Source organism: Sinocyclocheilus anshuiensis, unplaced genomic scaffold (genome assembly GCF_001515605.1).
Source record: "Sinocyclocheilus anshuiensis isolate Anshui unplaced genomic scaffold, SAMN03320099.WGS_v1.1 scaffold2264, whole genome shotgun sequence".
Taxonomy (NCBI): Eukaryota; Metazoa; Chordata; class Actinopteri; order Cypriniformes; family Cyprinidae; genus Sinocyclocheilus; species Sinocyclocheilus anshuiensis.
The window spans coordinates 61,197-85,109 of record NW_015547734.1 but is presented as its reverse complement, the minus strand read 5'-3'; the positions used below and the strand labels follow the sequence as shown (position 1 = coordinate 85,109).

The 23,913-nt window shown below is 38.3% G+C and overlaps 1 protein-coding gene across 4 annotated transcripts in view; it reads left to right on the top strand.

The window, feature by feature from the left end:
* Window positions 1-23,913, top strand: part of LOC107704359 (apoptosis-resistant E3 ubiquitin protein ligase 1-like) — an 82,994-nt gene that overhangs the window by 20,136 nt on the left and 38,945 nt on the right. For 3 of the 4 annotated variants that reach the window (XM_016507269.1, XM_016507267.1, XM_016507268.1), the window contains exon 5: window positions 9,205-9,276. The exons of the other annotated variant lie outside the window; for it this stretch is intronic. In XM_016507269.1, the coding sequence (XP_016362755.1) occupies window positions 9,205-9,276 (72 nt within the window). The remainder of the gene's footprint in view (window positions 1-9,204; window positions 9,277-23,913) is intronic. 4 annotated transcript variants of the gene reach the window in all.

The following is a 23,913-nucleotide window of genomic DNA, read 5'->3' as shown; positions in this document are numbered from 1 at the left end:
TATTATTATATGTAGCCTATATTTTCGGTGCATCCCTACTTACATCCCCGCCTTGTTTACAAATCCGAAGCAAGTCCATACATCCGATTTAAACGCGGACGGGGCTTTCCTGATAACTTTCCGCGATGCCGCCCTCTTTAGTTTACTAATTTACCGCATGCTGCAGGTGACCCAGCTGACATCACCAGAAAAGACTCAACACCACCATCTAGTGGATTGTAAAGAAATAGATTTTATTATTCTACCAAATAGTATAATAAAAGTTCGATACTTGGCGTCCGTGCATCGATACAGTATTGCCGCGGAAAATATCGCGATACTATGCTGTATCGATTCCCCCCCCCACCCCTATTATCCACTACCTGGTGAGAACATCAATAAAAATTTACAAGGAATTTAACATTTGTATACTGTTCATCTAATCTTAGTTCATGTTAATTTCAACATTTACTAATGCATTATTGAAATCAACAGTTGTGCTTGTTAACAGTTAATGCACTCTAAATTAACATGAACTAACAGTGAATAACTGTATTCTCATATTATTTTTATTCACTTCTATGTAACAGAATCAGATATAAGTTGTTGTTTTTGTTGTTTTTGACTAATTATCCAAATAATGTATAGTCCTACAAAGCTATTATTATCATTGCATATGAGCAGAGCATAGCGTCACTGAAGGCAGCATTACACCATTACAGCTGAACTAGCCTACACGTTACAGCACAGTAGCGCTACTGCAAACAGGAACAAGTAGGCCTATACTGCATAGCAATTTCCTGTCAGCGAGTTATTTCAGCGGACTTTGCTTTTCCGGTGAGCATGAGTGGTACACAAGCGGAACGCACATTCACAGATCGGAATACTGAGCGGAGCGTCAAACCGCGCAGTGACGAGGAGAGTGAAACATGCGCGCTGAACACTGCGAGGCACGACGCGGCGCGCCATATATATTATTATATGTAGCCTATATTTTCGGTGCATCCCTACTTACATCCCCGCCTTGTTTACAAATCCGAAGCAAGTCCATACATCCGATTTAAACGCGGACGGGGCTTTCCTGATAACTTTCCGCGATGCCGCCCTCTTTAGTTTACTAATTTACCGCATGCTGCAGGTGACCCAGCTGACATCACCAGAAAAGACTCAACACCACCATCTAGTGGATTGTAAAGAAATAGATTTTATTATTCTACCAAATAGTATAATAAAAGTTCGATACTTGGCGTCCGTGCATCGATACAGTATTGCCGCGGAAAATATCGCGATACTATGCTGTATCGATTCCGCCCCCCACCCCTATTATCCACTACCTGGTGAGAACATCAATAAAAATTTACAAAGAATTTAACATTTGTATACTGTTCATTTAAATGTCAATAGTTTTTGAGGTTTATTACATTTAATTAAAAAGAAGGGAAAAAACCATATAATAGTAATTTAATAGCCATTAAAATATGAATTTGTAGCCTATATCAATTCTCACTGAAGAAAACTCCCTGATTTTATTGTCATTTGCAATGTAATGGACTAGGGCTGGGCAGTATGACTGTATATATCGTTACCGTGTAATAAAGTGTCTATCATTAGAGATTTTGCTATATCGTGTATTCCGCGGTATGCAAATATATCTGCGTAACATAGAACTACTTAAAAGTTATATACACCTTTGAGTGATAAAGAAACATGCATGAATAAGAAAATAAAAAGTGGGACGCACTTGATAGAAAGTTCAATATGCAGTGAAAAAAACTCAGTGTGGTGCTCACTCTGACTGACACACACAAAGCACGCACTCAGAAAGCACCTCTCTCAGACAGCATGCGATCGCGAATTCGGGACGTGCATGATGTTTAATAAAGTTATTAAGTACAATAAGCTATCTGCTGCTCACGCCGACTGACATGCAGCTAAAGCGCACGGACTGGATGCGATCGTGAAAACAGACCTCTTTCGTGCTTGAATGGTCAAATGTTACATGTTAAATAAACCTGCTGTAGCTGAATAAATTAAAAGTTTATTTTATTATTATATAATGCATGCTTTACAATTATTTTCTTTATGGATTTTTTTTTCAACTGTATTCTTACTTCCAGAACCATATTGTTGCTCAGCTAGGCTTAATCAATAACCCAAAACTTGATTGGATAATAACAACCTTACCACCAAACCTCTTAATACCACTGCAAAAATGTAACAAGTACATTTCAAGTTGAAATAAAATGTTTTTTTTTCCTTCAGTTTAAATTGCATTTGAGTAAAGTACAGATCCCCCAAAATAATCCTCATGTATTGATCAAGTAAAATAACTCAAGTATTTTACAGTTCTAGCTGTGACTAAAGTAGAAACAGGTCATCAGTCAACTGGAGCTACATTGCATTGCTTGCTGTTAGGACAGCTTCACTGATTATAATGGGAGCATACTAGATATGTCTATGTTCCATGATGTTTTTGTGAATTATAGCTCGACTCCTTATTAATTTAAGGGCAGCTCTGTGAATGGAATATGCCTTTATCACACTTCGGTGTTTGAAAAGCGGAAGATTCAAATAGTAGCGTAAAAGAACTTCCGCTGCAGCCTCTATCAATGGAGCATTGTTGTGGATTATTTATGTAGAATTCAGCACATATACGTCTTCTAAAGACACCAATCTCAGTTTGCAACAATTAATTGAGCATTATGAAATGAAGGAATATGTTGTCACGATATCCCGATTTATATTTCGTGACTTAAACAGGAGCGCGCGAGCCATACTGTATGTGTATAGGCAATTCTTCACAGTCTGATCACCTTATTTCATTTCAGAACAGTGAGAAAACTATACAAACAATATATCACATTAATAAGCATTAGAATTAGCAAAAGCTTAAAACATTAATTATGACTAAAGGCTGTATAGAAGGATTAAATTAAAGGTTAAAAAGGCTGTATAGAAGGATTAAATTAAAGGTTTAGGGCAAACTTGTTGTGTTAAACATAATGCTCACATTTTTTTTCACGCGCTGACTTTATTATGCAATCTCAGTTGCATCAAATTGAAGTTGATAAAATAAAGAAATATTTCCAGCCCATAGACGATAATTAAAAATAAGTTTGATCATCTTAATCGTTATATTCTCTGTGATTGCGTGCAACGATTGAATATCATTATACTGTGACAAAGAACGGGAGGTTAATCGCAATAAATATAATGCAAAAATAAACAAAATAATATTACAAATAAAATTAAATCAGTCCGAGTATTCCTCTGGCAGTTATTTGAGCTGCGTGCTCTTCATTAATCTGACTGGCAACACTGGCAGCGCTGACAGTCGCATCGCTCAGATAGGCTAATGTTACACATTAAATTGAAGGATGACATGATACATGGTATGGAATCGGTATAAATACGCAATTTTAACATTGACGTTTATTGTGTCAATGTTCAACTAAACTAAATTAGTTTAATTTTCTTCACAAAACTGGCGTCTGTCCATTGACAATAAAGCAGGCGGAAATTCCTTTACCCTACTAATCGGAGCCGAATGTGACGACACGTGGACTGTGATAAAGACAAATGCTTGCCTATTATAAGCATTTTTTTAAACTGGGTGCAATAGACCTTAGTCAGGATGGCACCAGTAATTTACATTACATTACATTTAGTCATTTAGCAGACGCTTTTATCCAAAGCGACTTACAAATGAGGACAATAGAAGCAATCAAAAACTAACAAAAGAGCAACAATATGTAAGTGCAAATTACAAGTCTCGGTTAACCTAACGCAGTACACGTAGCAAGATACATATACAGTGGCATGCGAAAGTTTGGGAACCCCTTGCAGAATCTGTGAATAATTTTAACAAAATAAGAGAGATCATACAAAATGCATGTTATTTTTTATTTAGTACTGTCCTGAGTAAGGTATTTGACATAAAAAAAATGTACATTTAGTCCACAAGAAGAAAAATAGCTGAAATTATAAAAATAACCCCATTCAAAAGTTTGGGAACCCTTGGTTCTTAATACTGTGTGTGGTTACCTGGATGATCTACGATTGTTTTTTTTTGTTTGTTTTTTTTGTGATGGTTGTTCATGAGTGCCTTGTTTGTTCTGAACAGTTAAACTGAGCACTGTTCTTCAGAAAAATCCTCCATGTCCTGCAGATTCTTCAGTTTTCCCGCATCTTTTGCATATTTGAACCATTTCCAGCAGTGACTGTATGATTTTGAGATCCATCTTTTCACACTGAGGATAATTGAGGGACTCAAACACAACTATTAAAAAAGGTTCAAACATTCACTGATGCTCCAGAAGGAAACACGATGCATTAAGAGCCAGGGGGTGAAAACTTTTTGAATTTGAAGATCAAGGTAAATTGTACTTAATTTGTCTTCCGGGAAACATGCAAGTATCTTCTGTTGCTTCCAAAGGGCAATATTTGAACCCTTTCCAGCAGTGACTGTATGATTTTGAGATCCATCTTTTCACACTGAGGACAATTGAGGGACTCAAACACAACTATTAAAAAAGGTTCAAACATTCACTGATGCTCCAGAAGGTAACATGATGCATTAAGAGCTGGGGGGTGAGGATGTCCAAATTTTTCCTATTTTGTTGAAATAACTTTTTTTTTCAATTTAGTACTGCCCTTCGGAAGCAACAGAAGATACTTGCATGCTTCCCGGAAGCAGTGGTGGACAAAGTACACAAATAAGAAAAATTTGGACATCTTCATCTGGTTCAAAAGTTTTCACCCCCGGCTCTTAATGCATCGTGTTGCCTTTTGGAGAATCAGTGAATGTTTTTTTAATAGTTGTGTTTGAGTCCCTCAATTGTCCTCAGTGTGAAAAGATGGATCTCAAAATCATACAGTCATTGCTGGAAAGGGTTCAAATATGCAAAAGATGCTGGAAAACTGAAGAATCTGCAGGACCTGGAGGATTTTTCTGAAGAACAGTGCTCAGTTTAACTGTTCAGAACAAACAAGGGACTCATGAACAACCATCACAAAACAAAAAAAACAGTCGTAGATCATCCAGGCAACCACACACAGTATTAAGAACCAAGGGCTCCCAAACTTTTGAATGGGGTTATTTTAATAATTTCAGCTATTTTTTTTTCTTATGGACTCAATGTCAACATCTTTTATGTAAAATATCTTACTTAGGACAGTACTAAATAAAAAATAACATGCATTTTGTATGATCTCTCTTATTTTGTTAAAATTATTCACATATTCACAGATTCAGCAAGGGGTTTACCAAACCTTCGCATGCCACTGTATATACACACAAAAAGAAAAACAAGTAGATAGAATAGAAAAAAATAGAAAGCTCACATAAAAGGCACATAACTCTGAAGTAATTAATTTAGGTAGAGGGGTGCTGAGCCAGTGCTAGTTTTGTAGGCAAACATTAATGCTTTGAATTTTATGCGAGCAGCTGATTCGATTTCTGACAGGAATGAAAATGAGGCTGTGAGGAATAGAAATACAGGGTGTTTAATGGATTGTGCTGTTGTTTAACAACATAATTGTTCAGCTGATGAAACATCTTTCCAAAATACTTTCAGTAGACAAAAAAATCTATAGCATAATTATGAAAATTGTGAAAATGACATGTAATCCACAACCTCTATACAACGCATACCATTGTAAAAGACTGTAAGTTTATCCCACACTGCCTCCTTTTCATCTGCATAAAATTTTATATGGCGTCCGCCCTGACTAGGAAATATGAGGTGACATCATTATCTTTAAGTATTGCACATTAAGACACATAATGCCAAAAGCTCAGATGAGTCTTACCACTGCAATTTTGTTTATCCTAATAATTTAATTTGTAAATCGATAGAAACATAATTAGCAATTTGTGTTTGCTCAGTGGTGCTTACTAACTATTATTGCTAATATGTAATTGGGTTTAAGGATTTGTTCTAAGTAATTTGTTTTTAGTTTTATTTATTCCTTGATTTGAATTGTTCCAAACCTGAACACTAAATATTTGCTTGGTTATTTTGGAAGCTGACTTCATTTGATTTGAAACATCGAGCCAATGTCCCATCAGCCAGCGTAAATGTCTTGTTGTACATTTCATTTTAAAAGCATGGAAAAAAGCTGAAATATCAGCTTACACTTCCACTAAATATTGGTATATGGTTACAGAGATTTGAAAGTTGATTTTCAATTGGTCCTGAAGGTGTTCAGTGGGGTTCAGGTCTATTCTTTATGGGGCCAGTGAAGTTCTTCCACAGCAGACTCAGAAAACCATATCTGCATGAACCTCTCTTGGGGTATTGTCATATTGGAATAGAAAAGTGTCCTGTTCAAGCTGTTGCAACTAAGTTGAGAGCACACAAAGAATGGCATTGTGTGGTGTAGCATTAAGGTTTGTTCTCACAGAAATGTGACCACGAGGTAGCAAGAGGTAGCAACAGCTGCTTTTGGTTTCGGATGCAGCCAGAGTAAAAAGTTCTGTTATTCTAAGGTATTCTTGAATGAATACTGAAAAATGACTACAATCCATATTTGCCCAGTTAATTAATCAAACATTAATTAGATTACTCTAGGCTTTAATTAATTACTCTAGGCTGCTAGGCAGGCCTACAGTGTGCACAAAGAAATACACTTACGTACATGCATACACAATGTAAGGCCTCTGCGAATATCGCACAAATGAACGATTGAAGCTCCGCATTCCACCGGAAAAACTAAGGACTCTCCTCCCCAGCTATCTACGGTCGTAAAGAAGATCAATGATCAACAGGGCACCTAATTGTCTGGACCTGCTTCCGGTCAAGGCCTGGTCCTTATCCCTTAGGGGGATCTGAACTGCTTAAACCCTAACTCAAACTAGGATACAAACTATCTTTGTTTTACGGGCTTTCAGGGACCAGATGTGCAGTGTAACGTTGACCGGCTTCAGCATAAATAAACCAGCTAATAAACAACAGAACAAAGAACATGGTATCTGGAAATGTTCGAGCGACAGACTCGCCCGGACCCCATGACCGTTTAGATAAATTGGAGCCTCTTGTTAATGTATGCACGCTCCGCCTTGCAAGAAGTCGATTGGAAGATCGCGCCGTGGGATGGACTTAGGCCGCGGATAAAAACCCCAATGCAAGACCGACTCCAGCGCTTGCTTGCTTCTTTGCTTTTTTCTTTTTCTTTTTCGTGTTAAGAGCACTCCAACTTGTGCTAACACGCTTACCATCAAAGTGATCGGTCATCTAAAACTCAAACACTTCAGTTGAAACTTCGTGATCGTCAGAGATCCCAAATCTTCGCAAAGATTTTTCTCCACATAATAAATTGGAGCCTCTTGTTAATGTATGCACGCTCCGCCTTGCAAGAAGCCGATTGGAAGATCGCGTCGTGGGACGGACTTATGCAACAGATCAAAAACCCAATGCAGAACAGATTTGCTTGCTTGCTTTCGCCTGTCGCCGTGTTAAGAGCACTCCACCTTGTGCTCACATGCTTACCATCAAAGCGATCGGTCATCTAAAACTCAAACACTTCAGTTGAAACTTCGTGATCGTCAGAGATCTTCAAAGAACTTAAAGTCTTGCAAACAGAGACTTTTTCAGCAGAACTGCCCAAGCCTCTGCGTCATCACGAAACCAACCAATCTCCGGAAGGGCTTCCCCAAAGGGACGTCATCCTGACGTCATCTCAGTAATCAATCAGCAACGGAATTCCCTCAAGCAGCCAAACCAGGAAACTCAAATCTGAACAAAATCTTATCTCTACCGAACTGGTGCCGAGCTAATTTTAAGCATATAAAGAATCATTGTCTGGTGTTGTATAATTTTAAAGTAAAACCTTGCCAAGATCACGTTACCTCGCTAGGAGCTTACAAATTATCATAATTGTATTGACATGTGGCCAAGGAAAATACACATAGTCAGATTGTTAAGGTACACGGACATTAACGCCTTGCTGGACGACCGTTGATAAGGTGTAAACTATTAAAATTTGAAATCAGTTCTAATCAGGTTGACTTCGAATTTTCAGATTCGAGTCCTTTCAAAACCTGAATGAATTAATAATAATTAATTCCCTAAGAAAAGTAATCAGACATTACAACAATATGGTTGTTTTTGCGTAACAGAAAGGCAATACTGTTCTCACATCAATTTTTTTTTGCACACATTGTTTTATTTTCTTTCTGTTGAGTATCAACTGCTTATATCAGGTACACTGACTCATAACAATCGACTTCAGATTTGGGTGTGCTTAAAAAGGGTTTCTGTGGGTCTTAAAAGGGTCTTTAATTTGCCCTTTCACAATTTAGGCTAAGGCTTTAAAAGGTCTTAAATCAGAACAGAAAATACAAAATTCATAAATTGGCATTAAATGTTGCATGCATTGCTAAAAACTAATGTTCCTCTGTATTTTTGTCTTGCTTTCCAATACAAATATCTAAACATCTTTGAATCAAGATATTTTTAGATGCAAAATGAAGATATGAGTTCTTGTTTTCTGAGAAATTTAACACAATTGAGTTTAACACAAGAACAAATATCTTTCAATGAGATATGAAAACTTGTTTTCCTTTTGAATTAAATAGATTTTCTGAGCCCATTGGTAGTTATTTATTTATTTATTTTTTAAATCATAAACTCACTTCATTTGGATAATTTTCACAGAAAACAGGACTTTAATTTTGTCTTTTTGCTTCCCAAGTAAATGTATCTTGATTTTAGGAATCTTTAGACATTTGCAGTTATTTCCATATTATAGTGTTTGTGAGCAGAGCTAATCAAGCCTTAAGCATTTTTTTCTTTTTTTGTAAAATGAATAAAAAAAAAAAGAAAAGTTATGAAGAGATGTGTTGGAAGTTGTATTTTCAAAACTTTGAAGTGTTGGTAATACAACTCATTGCCTGCACTTTAGATGCACATTTAGAAAACATACTGTTTTCATTAGTTGGTCCTAAAATCATCTTTAAAAGTCATCTCCTATATTAATTCCATGTGCATTTGGTCAAGCAGCAAATGAGGTTTATAGGTATACATGAGATTCGAGGTATACGTCCCTGTTGATCACATCAACTGAAGTACTCCTCTACCTTTATCATGTTTTGCTCCTCTGATTTGTTCTCAAATAAATGTCCTATTTGTTAAATCAGAGAGCAAAATAAAAAATGAAATGGTGTTAAATTATTTCATGATAATGTGATTTATATGAAGTTTGTTTTAATGTCTCACCTCTCAGCAGGAGCTCTGATATTTGGCTGTACCATTGCCCTGTGCTTTCTGATAAGGGACCTCATGTTTTACGTGATTGGTAAGTCAATCACTTTATACCATTATTTTAAAGCTTAATTATGTAGTTCCAAAATGTGATAACACAAATATTTTATTTGTTAATAAATAACATGATCTATGATACATACAGTATCATAATCATATGGGATGAAATTAGTCTCAAATTTACTAACAAATGCATGCACAATTATCCATGAACTTGATTAATGTTGCAAATGTATCTTACTATCCACAACCATATGTCTGTCAACTTGTGTCTGTGAAATTCAGAATTACATGAATGTGCAGCGGTTTGTACAAATAGAGACATGTTTGTGAATACAGATGTTTTCTTCTGCATTAGTGTATCAGAATTTGTGCATGTAACAAGGAAGATGTGCATTTGTGGATCAAGTGGCACGCGTGCATTCGTTGGCATCTTTTCTGAGTCAATTCTATTTGATTCATTTGGATTTTTAGCCTATACTTTCTTTTTGCAGTTTTCAGCATTTCACAACCCACACATAAACAACTACCAATTAATAAGACCCAGCGCTATTCATTAATGTCTGCACATCTACCCATCAATTATAAAAATTCACAAATGTATATTACTATCCACAACCAAATGCCTTTCAATTTGTGTCTGTGAAATTCAGAATTGCATGAATGTGCAGCATTTTGTTAAAAGTTTACAGAGACATGTTTGTGAATACAAATGTTATATTTTATATTAAAGTATCATGATTTGTGCATGTAGCGATTATAGGGTTAGTGAAAATGATGTCATTAATTACTCACCCTTATGTCGTTCTAAACCCGTAAGACCTCCGTTCATCTTCGGAACACAAATTAAGATAGTTTTGATTAATTCTGAGAGCTCTCTGACCCTCCCATAGACAGCAATGTAATTACCACGATCAAGGTCCAGATACGTAGCAAGGAGATCGGTAAAATAATCCATGTGACATCAGGGGTTCAACCGTAATTTTACGAAGCTACGAGAATACTTTTTGTATGCTATTTTTGTAACCAAAATAACAACTTTATTCAACAATTCGTCTCCTCCGCGTCACCCTGGTGCCATTTTGGAGAATATCCACTGAACGTAAAGAGCGTATGCTATTCTGTGTTAGCTGCATCACACGGATAAATTAATAAAGTTGTTATTTTTGTTTTCTTTGCGTACAAAAAGTATTCTCGTAGCTTCGTAAAATTACAGTTGAACCCCTGATGTCACATGGGTTATTTTACCGATCTCCTTGCTACGTTACTGGACCTTGATCGTGGTAATTACATTGCTGTCTATGGGAGGGTCAGAGAGGTCTCAGAATTCATCAATAATATCTTAATTTGTGTTCCGAAGATGAACGGAGGTCCTACGGGTTTAGAACGACATGAGGGTGAGTAATTAATGACAGAATTTTAATTTTTGGGTGAACTAACCTTTTAAGATGTGCATTTGTGGATCAGGCGGCACACGTGCATTCATTAAAATCACTTCTGAGTCGATTCTATTTGATTCATTTGAATTGAGACTTTTGTTCCGCTCTTTTAACCTTGTGCAGTCCACACACAAATAGCTCGCGATCCACATGCAGCTGAGCCTAAGAAACCACTAGATGCAACCACTAGATGTCACTAGCCCAGATGTGCGCATTCCATTGTGTGTGGTTTTATGAATGGTTTGTCATTTTTTTCCCTTTTTTTCCTTTTTTTCTACCCGTAGAAATATAATAACTCTAGATGGTTTATTGAACTTGTTCTAACTTAACTTGTCTGAATACACACAATATATAAAGTTTGACAAACAAGCACTTTGTGACGGTACCTTGTTTTTTTTTTCTGTAATTTAATGGCACGTTGTCAGTTATTCCTTATTATTATTATTATTATTAGTAGTAGTAGTATTAGTATTATTATTAATATTATTAATATTATTATATTTAAGGGCTGCCCCGCTAAAGATTTTTCTAGTCGACTAGTAGTCGCTTATTTAAGCCATTAGTAATCACACGTTCATATTAATTTAATTACTCAAATACTGTACTAAACCAATAAGCTTTTATTAGGCTATATAGCCTATAAGCTTGCCGGCTAAAGTAATGACTATGAATGTGTTAAGGGAAAATAGCAAGGAGATATTTTAATTATTTATTAATAGCCATAACTAGTATTTTCTAGCCAGTGTCAGCTGCAAAGATAAAAAGCATGCCGGCTGTCTGTCTATGTCGTCCATGCCTAAATCTGCCTGTCAGGGAGTTGGAGAGAGATGAGGCGAGGACTCAAGATGCAGGAAGTCTGGCTTCATTAGAAGTAAAATGAACAAAACGAACAAAAACTACCCTGAGGGGGTAAAACAGGCAGGCAGGCAGGCCAGGACAGTGCACAGCAAGACAAGGCAACAGGAACATACCACATAGAGGACAAGTCTCTCAGACATTAATACAATGAAACAGCACAGGACTGCAGACACAAGGAGAATAAATAGGGAGACAAACGAGGATGGTAATGAGGGAGACACAGGTGGAGTAACTAAAACAATAATGAGATAACAAGAAGGGCGGGGTAAGACAATAGACAGGAGAGCACATGGCACCAACAAACACACAAGCCATGTGTTCAAACAGTGACATCTGGTGGCCAACTAGGGTACACCAGCAGAACTGTGACCGAACCCCCCTTTTAAGGAGCAGATTCCAGACACTCCACTTACTATAACAGAAAACAAAAGGTCCAGGAGGGAGGTGGACTGGAGGCGGATCAGGGGGAGGGATGGTGGGCCAGGCCCGCGTGGTGGAACATGCGGAGCTGAAGCCCTTCAGGGCGGAGCTGAAGATCACCACAGCAGAGCAGGCATGACTGAAGATCCCCATGGTGGAGCAGATGACCACCACAGCAAAACAGACAGGGCAGAAGGCCACCACGGTGGACCAGGTGGAGCTCCTGACCACCACGGCTGAGCAGATCCACAGCCCGAGTAGGCTCTGGAGCAGACTCGTGAACTGGAGCGGATTCTTGAGTGGACTCTGAAGGCTCCCGGACTGGAGCAGGTTCTTGAGTGGACTCTGAGGGCTCCCGGACTGGAGCGGTTTCTTGCGTGGACTCTGAGGGCTCCCAGACTGGAGCGGGTTCTTGAGTGGACTCTGAGAGCTCCTGGATTGAAGCGGGTTCCTAGTGGACTCCGAGGCAGGCTCCCAGGAAGCCGGAGCGAACTCCGAAGCAGCCCATGCCCACAGAACAGCCCTGAGGTGAAACGCGAAGACAGCCCTCTTGACGATGGCAGCAGCAGTGAAATCGGGCGGCTCTGTAACGGCCTTCGTGGCAGCAGCAGAGAGATCGGACGGCTCTGTAACGGCCTTCGTGGCAGCAGCAGAGAGATCGGGCTGCTCTGTGATGGCCTTCGTGGCAGCAGCAGTGAAATCGGACGGCTCTGAAGCGGCCTCCATGGCCGAGACAAGGAGATCGGGCTGCTCAGTGACAGCCTTCGTGGCAGGCTGTTCTGAAGTGAATAGCTCAGGGACCTCCGAAACCACCGAACTAAGGACCACCTGAGTCGGGTCCTCCAGGACCACCAGACTAGAGACCACCGGATTCGGGTCCTCTAGGACCACCGGACTAGCTAACAGCCTAGAGATGCCAGCAGCTCGCACAGACCTCAGCGATGGGTCCGCCAAACTGGAGGCCAGCCTCAAAAGCCTTAGGCCCACCCTGTGAAGAGGTTCTGGACTGGCAGCCATCTTGTGGAGAGGCTTTGGAAAGGCAGCCATGAAGAGACGAGACTCTGGAATGGCGGCCATGACAGAACAAGACACTGGTGTGGCGGCCATGGCGGGATGAGACTCTGGAGTGGCGGCCATGACGGGACGAGACTCTGGAGTGGCGGCCATGACGGGACGAGTGCTAATGGGCCTATGTGCTAATGAGCCTGTCCAGGGCATAATTTAAACAAGTCCTTCAGAGCCGAGTCATTGTAGCCCAGCCCCTTCGCAGCACTCCTAAACTCCATGGCAAACTTCCTCAGGTCAGTTCATTGTTGATGGAGGGAGCTTAAGGCTTCAAACTGGAGTATGCGTTGGTAGAGGAGGCTGCTGACATTAGAGGCTGGTGGATGGTGTGAGCCCATTCTCCGCTGAGTCCTCATTTGGCTGTTTCGTTCTGTCAGGGAACTGGAGAGAGATGAGGCGAGGACTCAAGATGCAGGAAGTCTGGGCTTTATTAGAAGTAAAATGAACAAAATGAACAAAAACTACCCCGAGTGGGGAAAAACAGGCAGGCAGGCAGGCAGGCAGGCCAGGACAGGGCACAACACAGCAAGACAAGGCAACAGGAACATACCACATAGACGACAATACTCTCAGACATTAATACAACGAAACAGCACAGGACTGCAGACACAAGGAGAATAAGTAGGGAGATGAACGAGGAGGGAAACGAGGGAGACACAGGTAGAGTAACTAAAACAATAATGAGATGATAAGAAGGGTGGGGTAAGACAATAGACAGGAGAGCACATGGAACCAACAAACACACAACAAGCCATGTGCTCAAACAAACAGTGACATCTGGTGGCCAACTAGGGCACACCAGCAGAACCGTGACACTGCCACTAGCTGCGTTTACATGGTCCCTAATAATCCGATCGTAATAGGGCTAGAAGCACAATCAGAATAAAAAAGTCACATGTAGCCACGTCAATCGGATTGAATTGGCCAGATCCGATTAAAATTTAGATCGGATTGTAAGGGGTGGTTTCTTCCATTTGTAATCTGAGTGAGAGGACATGTAAACGCTTGATCGGATTGAAAACTGAAACTGGAAAGTACTGCGCATGTGCAGTGACGTAAAAATAGCGTAATGACGTATGACACAGAACGAGCTGTTCTTCCTGGTGAATAAAGTGTCATAAATGAGTGTCCCGTCATTCTAAAATTCTGTTTTCACTCGGCGTCTGTGAAGTGGAGCAGGACAACGTCCACCAGTCATTGTTTAAGACTCTCATCAACAGACGACTGCTTTTGGGTGCTGGAAGGGGCACTTTATAAAGCAGTAAAAGTAAGCAGCACAGCATAGCAGTTCATGTGCTGGTTGTCGCCTAATTAGGACCCAAAGTAGATCAATATTGTTAAAAATATATATTAGCTCTTTATCTTTCGATGCCGTCCGACTATTCTCAGTCCTTGCATGGGCCCATGGAAAGAATTATGAACATGAAGCCAATTATCTGTTCACAAATTCTTCCAAGTTTATTATTACATCCATACATTATATAGTTGCATTGCAAGGGGTGGTGCAGTGCTTCATCCAATGAGATATGGATTACATATGGGTGGCACACAAGCCAAGAAATATACATTATATAAAATGGAAGTATGGCCAGGAAGTTCTGACCATATTAGGAGCACCTCTGGCAAAAGGATACCTCAACTCTAAGCAAAAGGACAGACCGAACTCTATAACCTGGGGCGAAGGAAACCCCCACCATCTTTCACCATTTGAACCCTAAGAAGAAATATACCTTCATGCGCATGCGTGTATACATTGAGATAGAGAGAGATAAAACTAAAGAGAGTAGAGAAGAGAGAACACAAAAGGGAGGAGGGAGAAGCACAAGGGGAGAGAAAGGGAGGGTAAGAGAGAGAGAGAGCACAGACAGGCAAGCTCACTGAAACATCTGGCAGAGAGCATGATATAGTTTTAACAGTTCCCCCATTTGTTTATATAATAAACACCATAAAGGCTCTCTGCCCAATTCCCCTTCTCTTAACATTCAATCAACATTTTTCTTATTCCACTTAAAATCAGCACATTTAACAGTTCTAGTCATCAAGGCACTTACGAGCATCCTTTACCAACTTGTAAATCAAGACAAAAATCATTCTGAGTATTCGCTACTTCCTTTGCCTATAATTCCTAAGCATTCCTAGACAGATTCAGTAAACCTTCATCAATTTATCAATCAACCGTTATCATCCGCCTTATTATGAGGGTTATGTGCAACATGATATTCCTACTATAACACACTTTCCCTTTTCTACATAATCTGTTCGTTTTGCAGTGCAGGTAACTGTAGGCCTTGTAGCTTTTCCTTGGCCTCAATCTTAACAATATGGTTGGCTGGTCACTACCACATATTCATAGCAAATATATAGTATATCTTCATCATCTAGCCAGTTTTCCTCACCCATATTTACAAGGAAATATGTACAGGTGAGAAGGCTTTCAATACAGCCAGGCATATGACCAGTTTTTCAGTATTCCTGCCTAATAATTTTAGTAATATTCTTGCAAGTTCTAGGTTCCTTCACATAATTCTTTATCAAAACATAATATATTAGATTGCAAAAATGTCAATACTTTGCATTACATTGTTCACATCTTTGGTTTCTAAAAGGTTATGAATACCTCTATATCCCCAACCGGATATCCTTAATGTAACTATGAGACCTTAACCAGGACAGTCAGATTTGGGCCAATATAAGAACTAACCCCTAATGCCACCAGGACTTCTGCTGGGTTGAGGATTTACTACTGCTCTCAGGCTTTTAATGTCAGGAGGCCTTCTAGATGTGGTCAAATTTTTTCACTCATATAATTCATGCTACCCTTTTAGTTTTAGTCTGTGTTATTAATGTATCTAGTGTAAAAATCAAGTTAATCAAACAAATGAACTTTTAAAGTCTATCAATACTATAGACCTATGCAGTAACTTGAGTCAGCTAAAACAACAACATTATCAGTTATTTCAAACAAATAGACAAAAAATAATCTTTTGATAAATCTAAACCACATCGTAATCTCTTCATTCCTTGCTGTATCAGAATGAGGTCAGGATCAGGATGATTTAATCAGTCTCTCTTGCATTCTCCTTTTTCTGCTAAACACTGAGTTGCTCCTCAATCTTTCCTTGATTCTAGCAGGCTCTTTATCAGTTAAAGCAAACAGCGGGCTTTTAAGCCACCAGTTGAGTTTGCTCATTCTCCTCGTTGGTCCCCCTAGGGGACTCTTCTGCCCCTGCCAGGGTTAGAGGCACACCTGGTGTGAACTCAGGATGTTCCTCCTTTCAACAACGTTAAGGGAACACCGAAGCCATGTATCTCGCTCTGTCACTCGGACAGTCCAGATTAGCGGAGTAAACCATCCTTGATATCAGAAGAACTACTTCTACCTGTGAAAGGAGATCTTAAAATGCTTTTGTTAGAGACAGCACGTTTACTCATCACCCAGTCGATCCTTACTGCAGTGACCTGTGAAGACTAAATTCATGTGGACAAAATTTTTCTGGGAAACACTCTTTTCCCACCTTTAACATGTTAACAAGCACAATGTATTTCATACATTTGACACAGAATCAGTTTGATGAAGTCCATCATGACGTCCTGAAAAGGAAAAAAAAAGTTAAGTGTGGGGTGGACAGGGCAAGCCTTCTTGCTCTGCCTTCCCATGTTTTACCCTGCGCAGGTGTGGCACGTTTTCTTTCTGCCACAAAAATATCCAGGCCAGGATAATTAGCCAAATTAATCCACAGCCATTATTTTATCGGGCATAATCTACCTTGTGTGCCCGCTTAGAAAATTTAGAAACAGCTGTTCATAGCAGTTTGTCTGCCTTGGTGCACCATCACTCACAAACTTTCACACACTCTCACACCCACCTCTGGCCAGAGCATCATCTCTTTTTGTCACTGCCTCCGCAGACAGCAAACTGAATGGGGAATGTACAGTATGTTGTTAGGGTGGAATACCACCAAGTCTACTCGAATAAAACAATTTCGGTAACGACAGAAACTACTAAACGTAGGCACCGTGGCATTCCCCTTGCGACAGTGTCTATAAGTTGGACTAAAACAGTTGGAAGATGTCCATCACAATGGGGTTGAATTTCGCATCGCGTTCATAAACCCCAAATTTTTCAATATTTTGTCAAAATAATCTTTTAGGCCTAGGCATGCCATTATTGAAAAAAACTATTTTAATTTCTGATATATAATTCATCTGTGTACTTTAGTTTTGTCTTTACTAGTTGTTCTGTTGCTCATGAGCTGCTCTAAAAAGATTGGAGAAATCCACATAATCTTGGATCCATGGCCAATAACACTAACATCATGTAACCGCAGTCTCTGGGTATGACAGCATTTGTGATTTGACAAGTTTGGAATTTTAAAACTTAAATTCAGCCCTAAGAAATATCTATTTAACCAAGATGGAGTGGCCAGTATCATTGCTTTGCCATCTATATGTTGTACTTGGACACTTTGTGCCCCTCTGCTCCCCAATTTTTTTATTTTTTTATTTTTTTTAAAGGAATCCTGTAACGTCTATGTTTATCAGCTTTACAAGAAGCTCTGTCTTAAATCAGAGTCTAAACTCTTTCTATATTTCACAGCAACTCCTCTCTATGCTAAATCCAGTCTGAGTTTTAGCTGATTGAGAAATCAAGCAAACAGTTCATTTCTTTCATAGGGTTGGACTGGTGCCTATTAAAAGAAAGCAGTGTTGTTAGTTGAACAGATTACAAAGAACTGCTATAAGACCAGTGAATTATCAAGTTGCAAATTAATATGACAAATCAAAATCTGAGGCGGTCTCTGTAGTGATCATTGTATATGCAATACCTGCCCACGAGGGAAGAGATAAAAGTCTCTGATATCATCAGTCAGTTAAAAAAGTTTTGGCTTCCGGTCTGTTACTTGGTGAGGAGGATCTGGTGGGGCATCGGAGTTTTGACTCGGGATGCAGTTATCTTCCTCTCTGCCTCTGATGGCAGATTTTTCATGTCTGCATTGTTTCTCAGTCTTTCTCCATTCTAGCCCCTCCCAGAAGTGTCAGATTCCTCGTACAGGGGCTGTAGCCGATCGCCCATCAGCTTTTCCTGTTCTCCACAGCCATAATGTCTCTTTCTTCATGTTGTATCGCCCATTGGCAGCTGTCCCAGAAGTCGTCTAGTTTCTTCTATAAAATGAACATTCAAGAGAACCGCATTGTAAACTTTGACCACAACTGCATATAAGCAATCTGTGCTATGGTCAGTCATCCTGTGCAACTGTCCAAAATTAAAGAAATCTCATCCAGTTCTTTGTTATTTTAATAAGCAAGTTCTTCTTTGCGGGAAAAGAGCAAGCAATGTATTCTTTACAAAATGCAGAAAAGAGCAGTAACCTATTCTGTCTGATCTGAGCATATCATACTCCTATAATCTTTATAAATACATCAGCATTGTATTATAACTTCAGACTGAAATCTTGTAAATAGTCTACCAAATGTGACAACCAAAGTCAAGAAAAATTAATTTTCTTATTTTTTTTCTTTTTATTATTAGCTGAATACGTTTAAAATAGTCATTCAATCTTGATTGAACAATCTTGTTCTCATTGATCACAATACACAAGTTATTTTAGTTAACACAAACTAAAGTCTCAATCTCCGCAATATATCACATTTCAGGCTGTCCTGTCCCCCAGGGATAATGGACCCAAACTTCATACTTAAAGATAAGATGTAATGCAAGCTATCTCTTTGAAAACATCTATTTAACATTATATTATTGGTTGATTCATCAATATAATTCTCTTGTGGCTCCCACTTTTCATATAAAGTTGCCTTTAACTTTTCAGAGCCAATACATAACTCAAATGTCCTAAAAAAAATTCAGCCAAATCATCTAAATACAGTTGTACATTTCTGCTCTATACATTGTCATCCATCTAATCAACAGTGCTGTCCTAATTTTGGCTTTGTTGGTGACTGACAATGCCTTTTAAAAATAGCAGCGCATTGATCTAACACAGCTGAGAGAGAACAAAGCAAGAGTAGATTCATTTCAAAACTTCACTAAATCCAAGTGAACTTAGAATGGCAAATAGCCATTAGTTGAATGTGTACTAAACAATTTGCTGAAACATACTACTCTGCTGTTTCACCCATCCTGTCCAGATCAAGGGACATAGACAATTAGAAGAATTGCGATTTAGCAATTTATTTGTTTTTGTGCCTTGCAAGGACTTCACAATACCAACTCTCAAATCATTTAAAAATCATTCAATCTTGGAAGGACTGAGAATGTCAATGTGAGAACAGGTAACAAAGATAGCTTTTCACGAAGCGTCCATTCGCTTTTTACTAATGAGTAATGAAAAAGGTATCTTTTGCAAAACATCTATTCTCCTTCCCACATATAAATCATGAGGATAACCTGCAGATTAACAGTCGGTCGCGACCCGATACTGTTCTTCCCGTATGTCTTACACAGTACGAGGATAACCCACTCTGCCAAATATGGCAGAGTCCAAATTCACGGCACGAAAATATGATCAATTTCTTAACAGACAGTAAGAATAATTAATTAAAGATTATTTCTCACATGTCTGTAGAATTTCCCGGAAAGATCCAGCCCCCATTTATTAAAAATATATATTAGCTCTTTATCTTTCGATGCCGTCCGACTATTCTCAGTCCTTGCAGGGCCCATGGAAAGAATTATGAACATGAAGCCAATTATCTGTTCACAAACTTCTTCCAAGTTTATTATTACATCCATACATTATATAGTTGCATTGCAAGTGGTGGTGCAGTGCTTCATCCAATGAGATATGGATTGCATGTGGGTGGTACACAAGCCAAGAAATATACATTATATACACTGAACAAAATTATAAACCAGCCTAAGGCACACCTGTGCAATAATCATGCTGTCTAATAAGCATCTTGATATGCCACGCCTGTGAGGTGGATGCATTATCTCGGCAAAGGAGAAGTGCTCACTAACACAGATTTAGACAGATTTGTGAAGAATATTTGAGAGAAATAGGCCTTTTGTGTACATAGAAAAAGTCTTAGATCTTTGAGTTCAGCTCATGAAAAATGGGGGCAAAAACAAAAGTGTTGCGTTTATAATTTTGTTCAGTATAAAATGGAAGTATGGCCAGGAAGTTCTGACCATATTAGGAGCACCTCTGGCAAAAGGATAATAATAATAATAATAATAATCATCTTTCACCATTTGAACCCTTAGAAGAAATATACCTACATGCGCATGCATGTATACATTGAGATAGAGAGAGATAAAACTAAAGAGAGTAGAGAGAGAGAACACAGAAGGGAGGAGGGTGAAGCACAAGGGGAGAGAAAGGGAGGGTAAGAGAGAGAGAGCACAGACAGGCAAGCTCACAGAAACATCTGGCAGAGAGCATGATATAGTTTAACAAATATTAAGTGTGCTTTTTAAAACAGTATGCAACATTCATGCAGTGTGCACATGTCAAAAAATTAAATCCGCTCAGAAGCTTGTGACATAAATGCGCACATCAACCCGATCACTTTATTTAGCGTTCATGTAAACACTATGTTCAGATTCGTTAATCAGAATGAATTCAATCCTGATGGAAGCAAAAAGTGTCCATGTAAACGTAGCTACTGTTGTCTGATGTTTAACTGAAATACAATGTATTATTATTATAATTTGTGTAAATATTTGGGGTTTCAGCTGATCCACAGATCTTATGAAAATATAAAGCAGCTCAAATGAATGAAACGGTGATGTAAAACAGCTCTGCTCTGGGGTCCCTGAAAGTGTTTGTCATAATTTTGTTTGGCAAACTTAAGGGCGCTTTCACTCTTGGTTCGCTTGCCTGGTCCAAACCTGAGTTCGATTGCTCCCCCTTCCCATGCCCCCACTGGACTGCGTTCATATTATTTTATTTGGGTCCTTTATACAAAATACTTTAATACAAAATATAACATTTGTATTCACAAACATGTCTCTGTTTGAACAAAATGCTGCACATTCATGTCATTCTGAATTTCACAGACCCAAGTTGAAAGGCATTTGGTTGTGGATAGTAAGATACATTTGTGAATTTTTCTTATCGATGGATAGATGTGCAGACATTAATGAATAGCGCTGGGTCTTATTAATTGGTAGTTGTTTGTGAGTGGTTGTGAAATGCTGAAAACTGTGAAAAGAAAGTCTCAAAATCCAAATGAATCAAATAGGATTGACTCAGAAATGATGCCAACGAATGCACGTGTGCCACTTGATCCACAAATGCACATCTTACTTGTTGCATGCAGAAATTCTGATACACTAATGCAAAAGAAAAGATCTGTATTCACAAACATGTCTCTATTTGTACAAACCGCTGCACATACATGTAATTCTGAATTTCACAGACACAAGTTGACAGACATTTGGTTGTGGATAGTAAGATACATTTGCCACATTTATCAAGTTCATGGATAATTTTGCATGCATTTGTTAGTAAATTTGAGACTAATTTCATCCCATATAATCAGTCTTATACATTTTCTGGGGTGCACATACGTTTTTTAGCCTGGTTCTCAAAAGAGCACCTGGAGATTTGGTTTGGTCCTCACACTGCACATAGTGTGACCCATTAAATATAACTAAAAACAAATTATAGTGACAATAATATTATTTAAATAAAATAATAAACAAAGTAATAAAGTGTGATAATACTATTATATTTTAAAATAAAAAGGAGCATTAAATAAAAATAAAATTATTTTATAGTAAACTTAAAAATAAAATACTAATATTTATGTTTTTTGCATTAATAATGATTAAATGATTTTTCATCATTTTCAAACTTAAAATCATCAAGCTTTTATTTTGGTGGGTTGTTGGCAAGTAAGTTTATGCGCTGGTGGGTTAAGTGCTGCCGATTGAAGAGCATCAGTGAATGAAATGGCAGTTTTGCTTTGTGCTTTGAAAACGGCAGCGGATAGCCTAGATTTATGCTCACAGTTCGAATAGAAATCTTATACAGTATTACAGTTTGTCGATCTAAAATTGTAATTGATCAAATAAGCGGTCTGAACTTATTTACACAGCGCAATTTTTATTTTGGGCGCACCTGCGTACCACTTGTGTGCACCCCTGGAAATGTTATTATTTTGACAATTGTTTAATTGTTTTAAGTTATTTTCCTTAGAACAAATAATCAGACTTTTTGCCAGTATGACATATATGTTTATATTTCCAAAAAATAATTGTTTTCTGGATTCATTGCCATTTTTTTTTCTCATGAAACACAAAATAATTTTTTTTTATGACATTTACATAGCTCATTGCTATCCAGCAAACACATGCAGGGACCAGGCTCTGTCAGGCACTAGAAATTACAAAAAAGCTCCAATTGCACTATAATTGCACTATATTCAGAATCTACTGCAGCCAGACAGCTTTGTATGAACAACAGAACAAAATTTTGGACTCTATTTACAAATTTATGTTTAATCCGGTCCAGGTTGTTAATGATCAATGAATGTTAATGATTCAATTGATTATTTGATAATTGTAGATTATTTGCCATTAATAATTTAAAGGGATAGCTCACCCAAAAATGTAAATTCTGTCATTAATTACTCACCCTCTTGTTGTTCCAAACCAATAAGACCTTCGTTCATCTTCAGAACACAAATGAAGATATTTTTGATGAAATCTGTGAGCTTTTTGATCTTGCATAGACAGCAATGCAACTGATACATTCAAGGACCAGAAAGGAAAGTACATTGTTAAAATAGTCCATGTGGCATCAGTGGTTCAACCATAATTTTATGAAGCTATGAGAATGCTTTTTGTGTGAAAGCAAAACAAAAATAATTACTTTATTCAACAATTAATTCTCTTCTGCGTCAGTCTTCGATGCGCGTTCACGAGAGTACCGTGACGCATGCATGTGGTGCTGCTGACGCAGGAGCCGCCGTTCTGACGTCCATCTCTTAGTTCATCTGTATATTCTGGTTCAAATAAGTAAGGCTGGACCAAAAATTGCAAGTCATCCTCTCTGTCGAAATCTTCAGATATGTTTACGAAGTCGTCTTCTGCTTGTAGTTCAGAAAGATCTCGGATTTCATCAAAAAGATCTTAATTTGTGTTCCGAAGATGAATGAAGGTCTTGCGGGTTTGGGACGACATGAGGGTGAGTAATTAATGACAGAATTTTCTTTTTTAGGTGAACTATCCCTTTAATATATCAAGAATAGTAATGAAACAAAAGAAATTAAACTTAAACTCAAACCGCAGCCTCAGTTTTAGTCAATTTAATGGTAAAATTTTATGATATTTTAAGTGCAGCTTCTAACACCAGAACGAGTCAGTTAACATACCACTTTTAAAGTCAGAATCTAATGTGTAATAATTAATAATAATAATAATGTAATAATTAATATAATAATTTAATAATAATAATTTATGCATTTACCGTTAGCATCTCGCTCAAAAATGACCAAAGAGTTTCTATATTTTTCCTATTTAAAACTTGACTCTTCTGTAGTTACATCGTGTACTAAGACCGACGGAAAATGAAAAGTTGCTATTTTCTTGGCCGATATGGCTAGGAACTATACTCTCATTCCGGCGTAATAATCATGGTACCATGATATTACGCAGTGCCTGAAAATAAGCTAACATCCATCAACATAACCAACGTGACCACCTGCTTGCACAGGGAGCGTGCTGGGGACTATTTTCAGGCACTGCGTAATATCATTGCGCCTGCTGCACCTATGGTACAGCAGCAAAGTTCCTTGATTATTACGCCGGAATGAGAGTATAGTTCCTAGCCATATCGGCCTAGAAAATCGCAACTTTTCATTTTCCGTCGGTCTTAGTACACGATGTAACTACAGAAGAGTCAAGTTTTAAATAGGAAAAATAT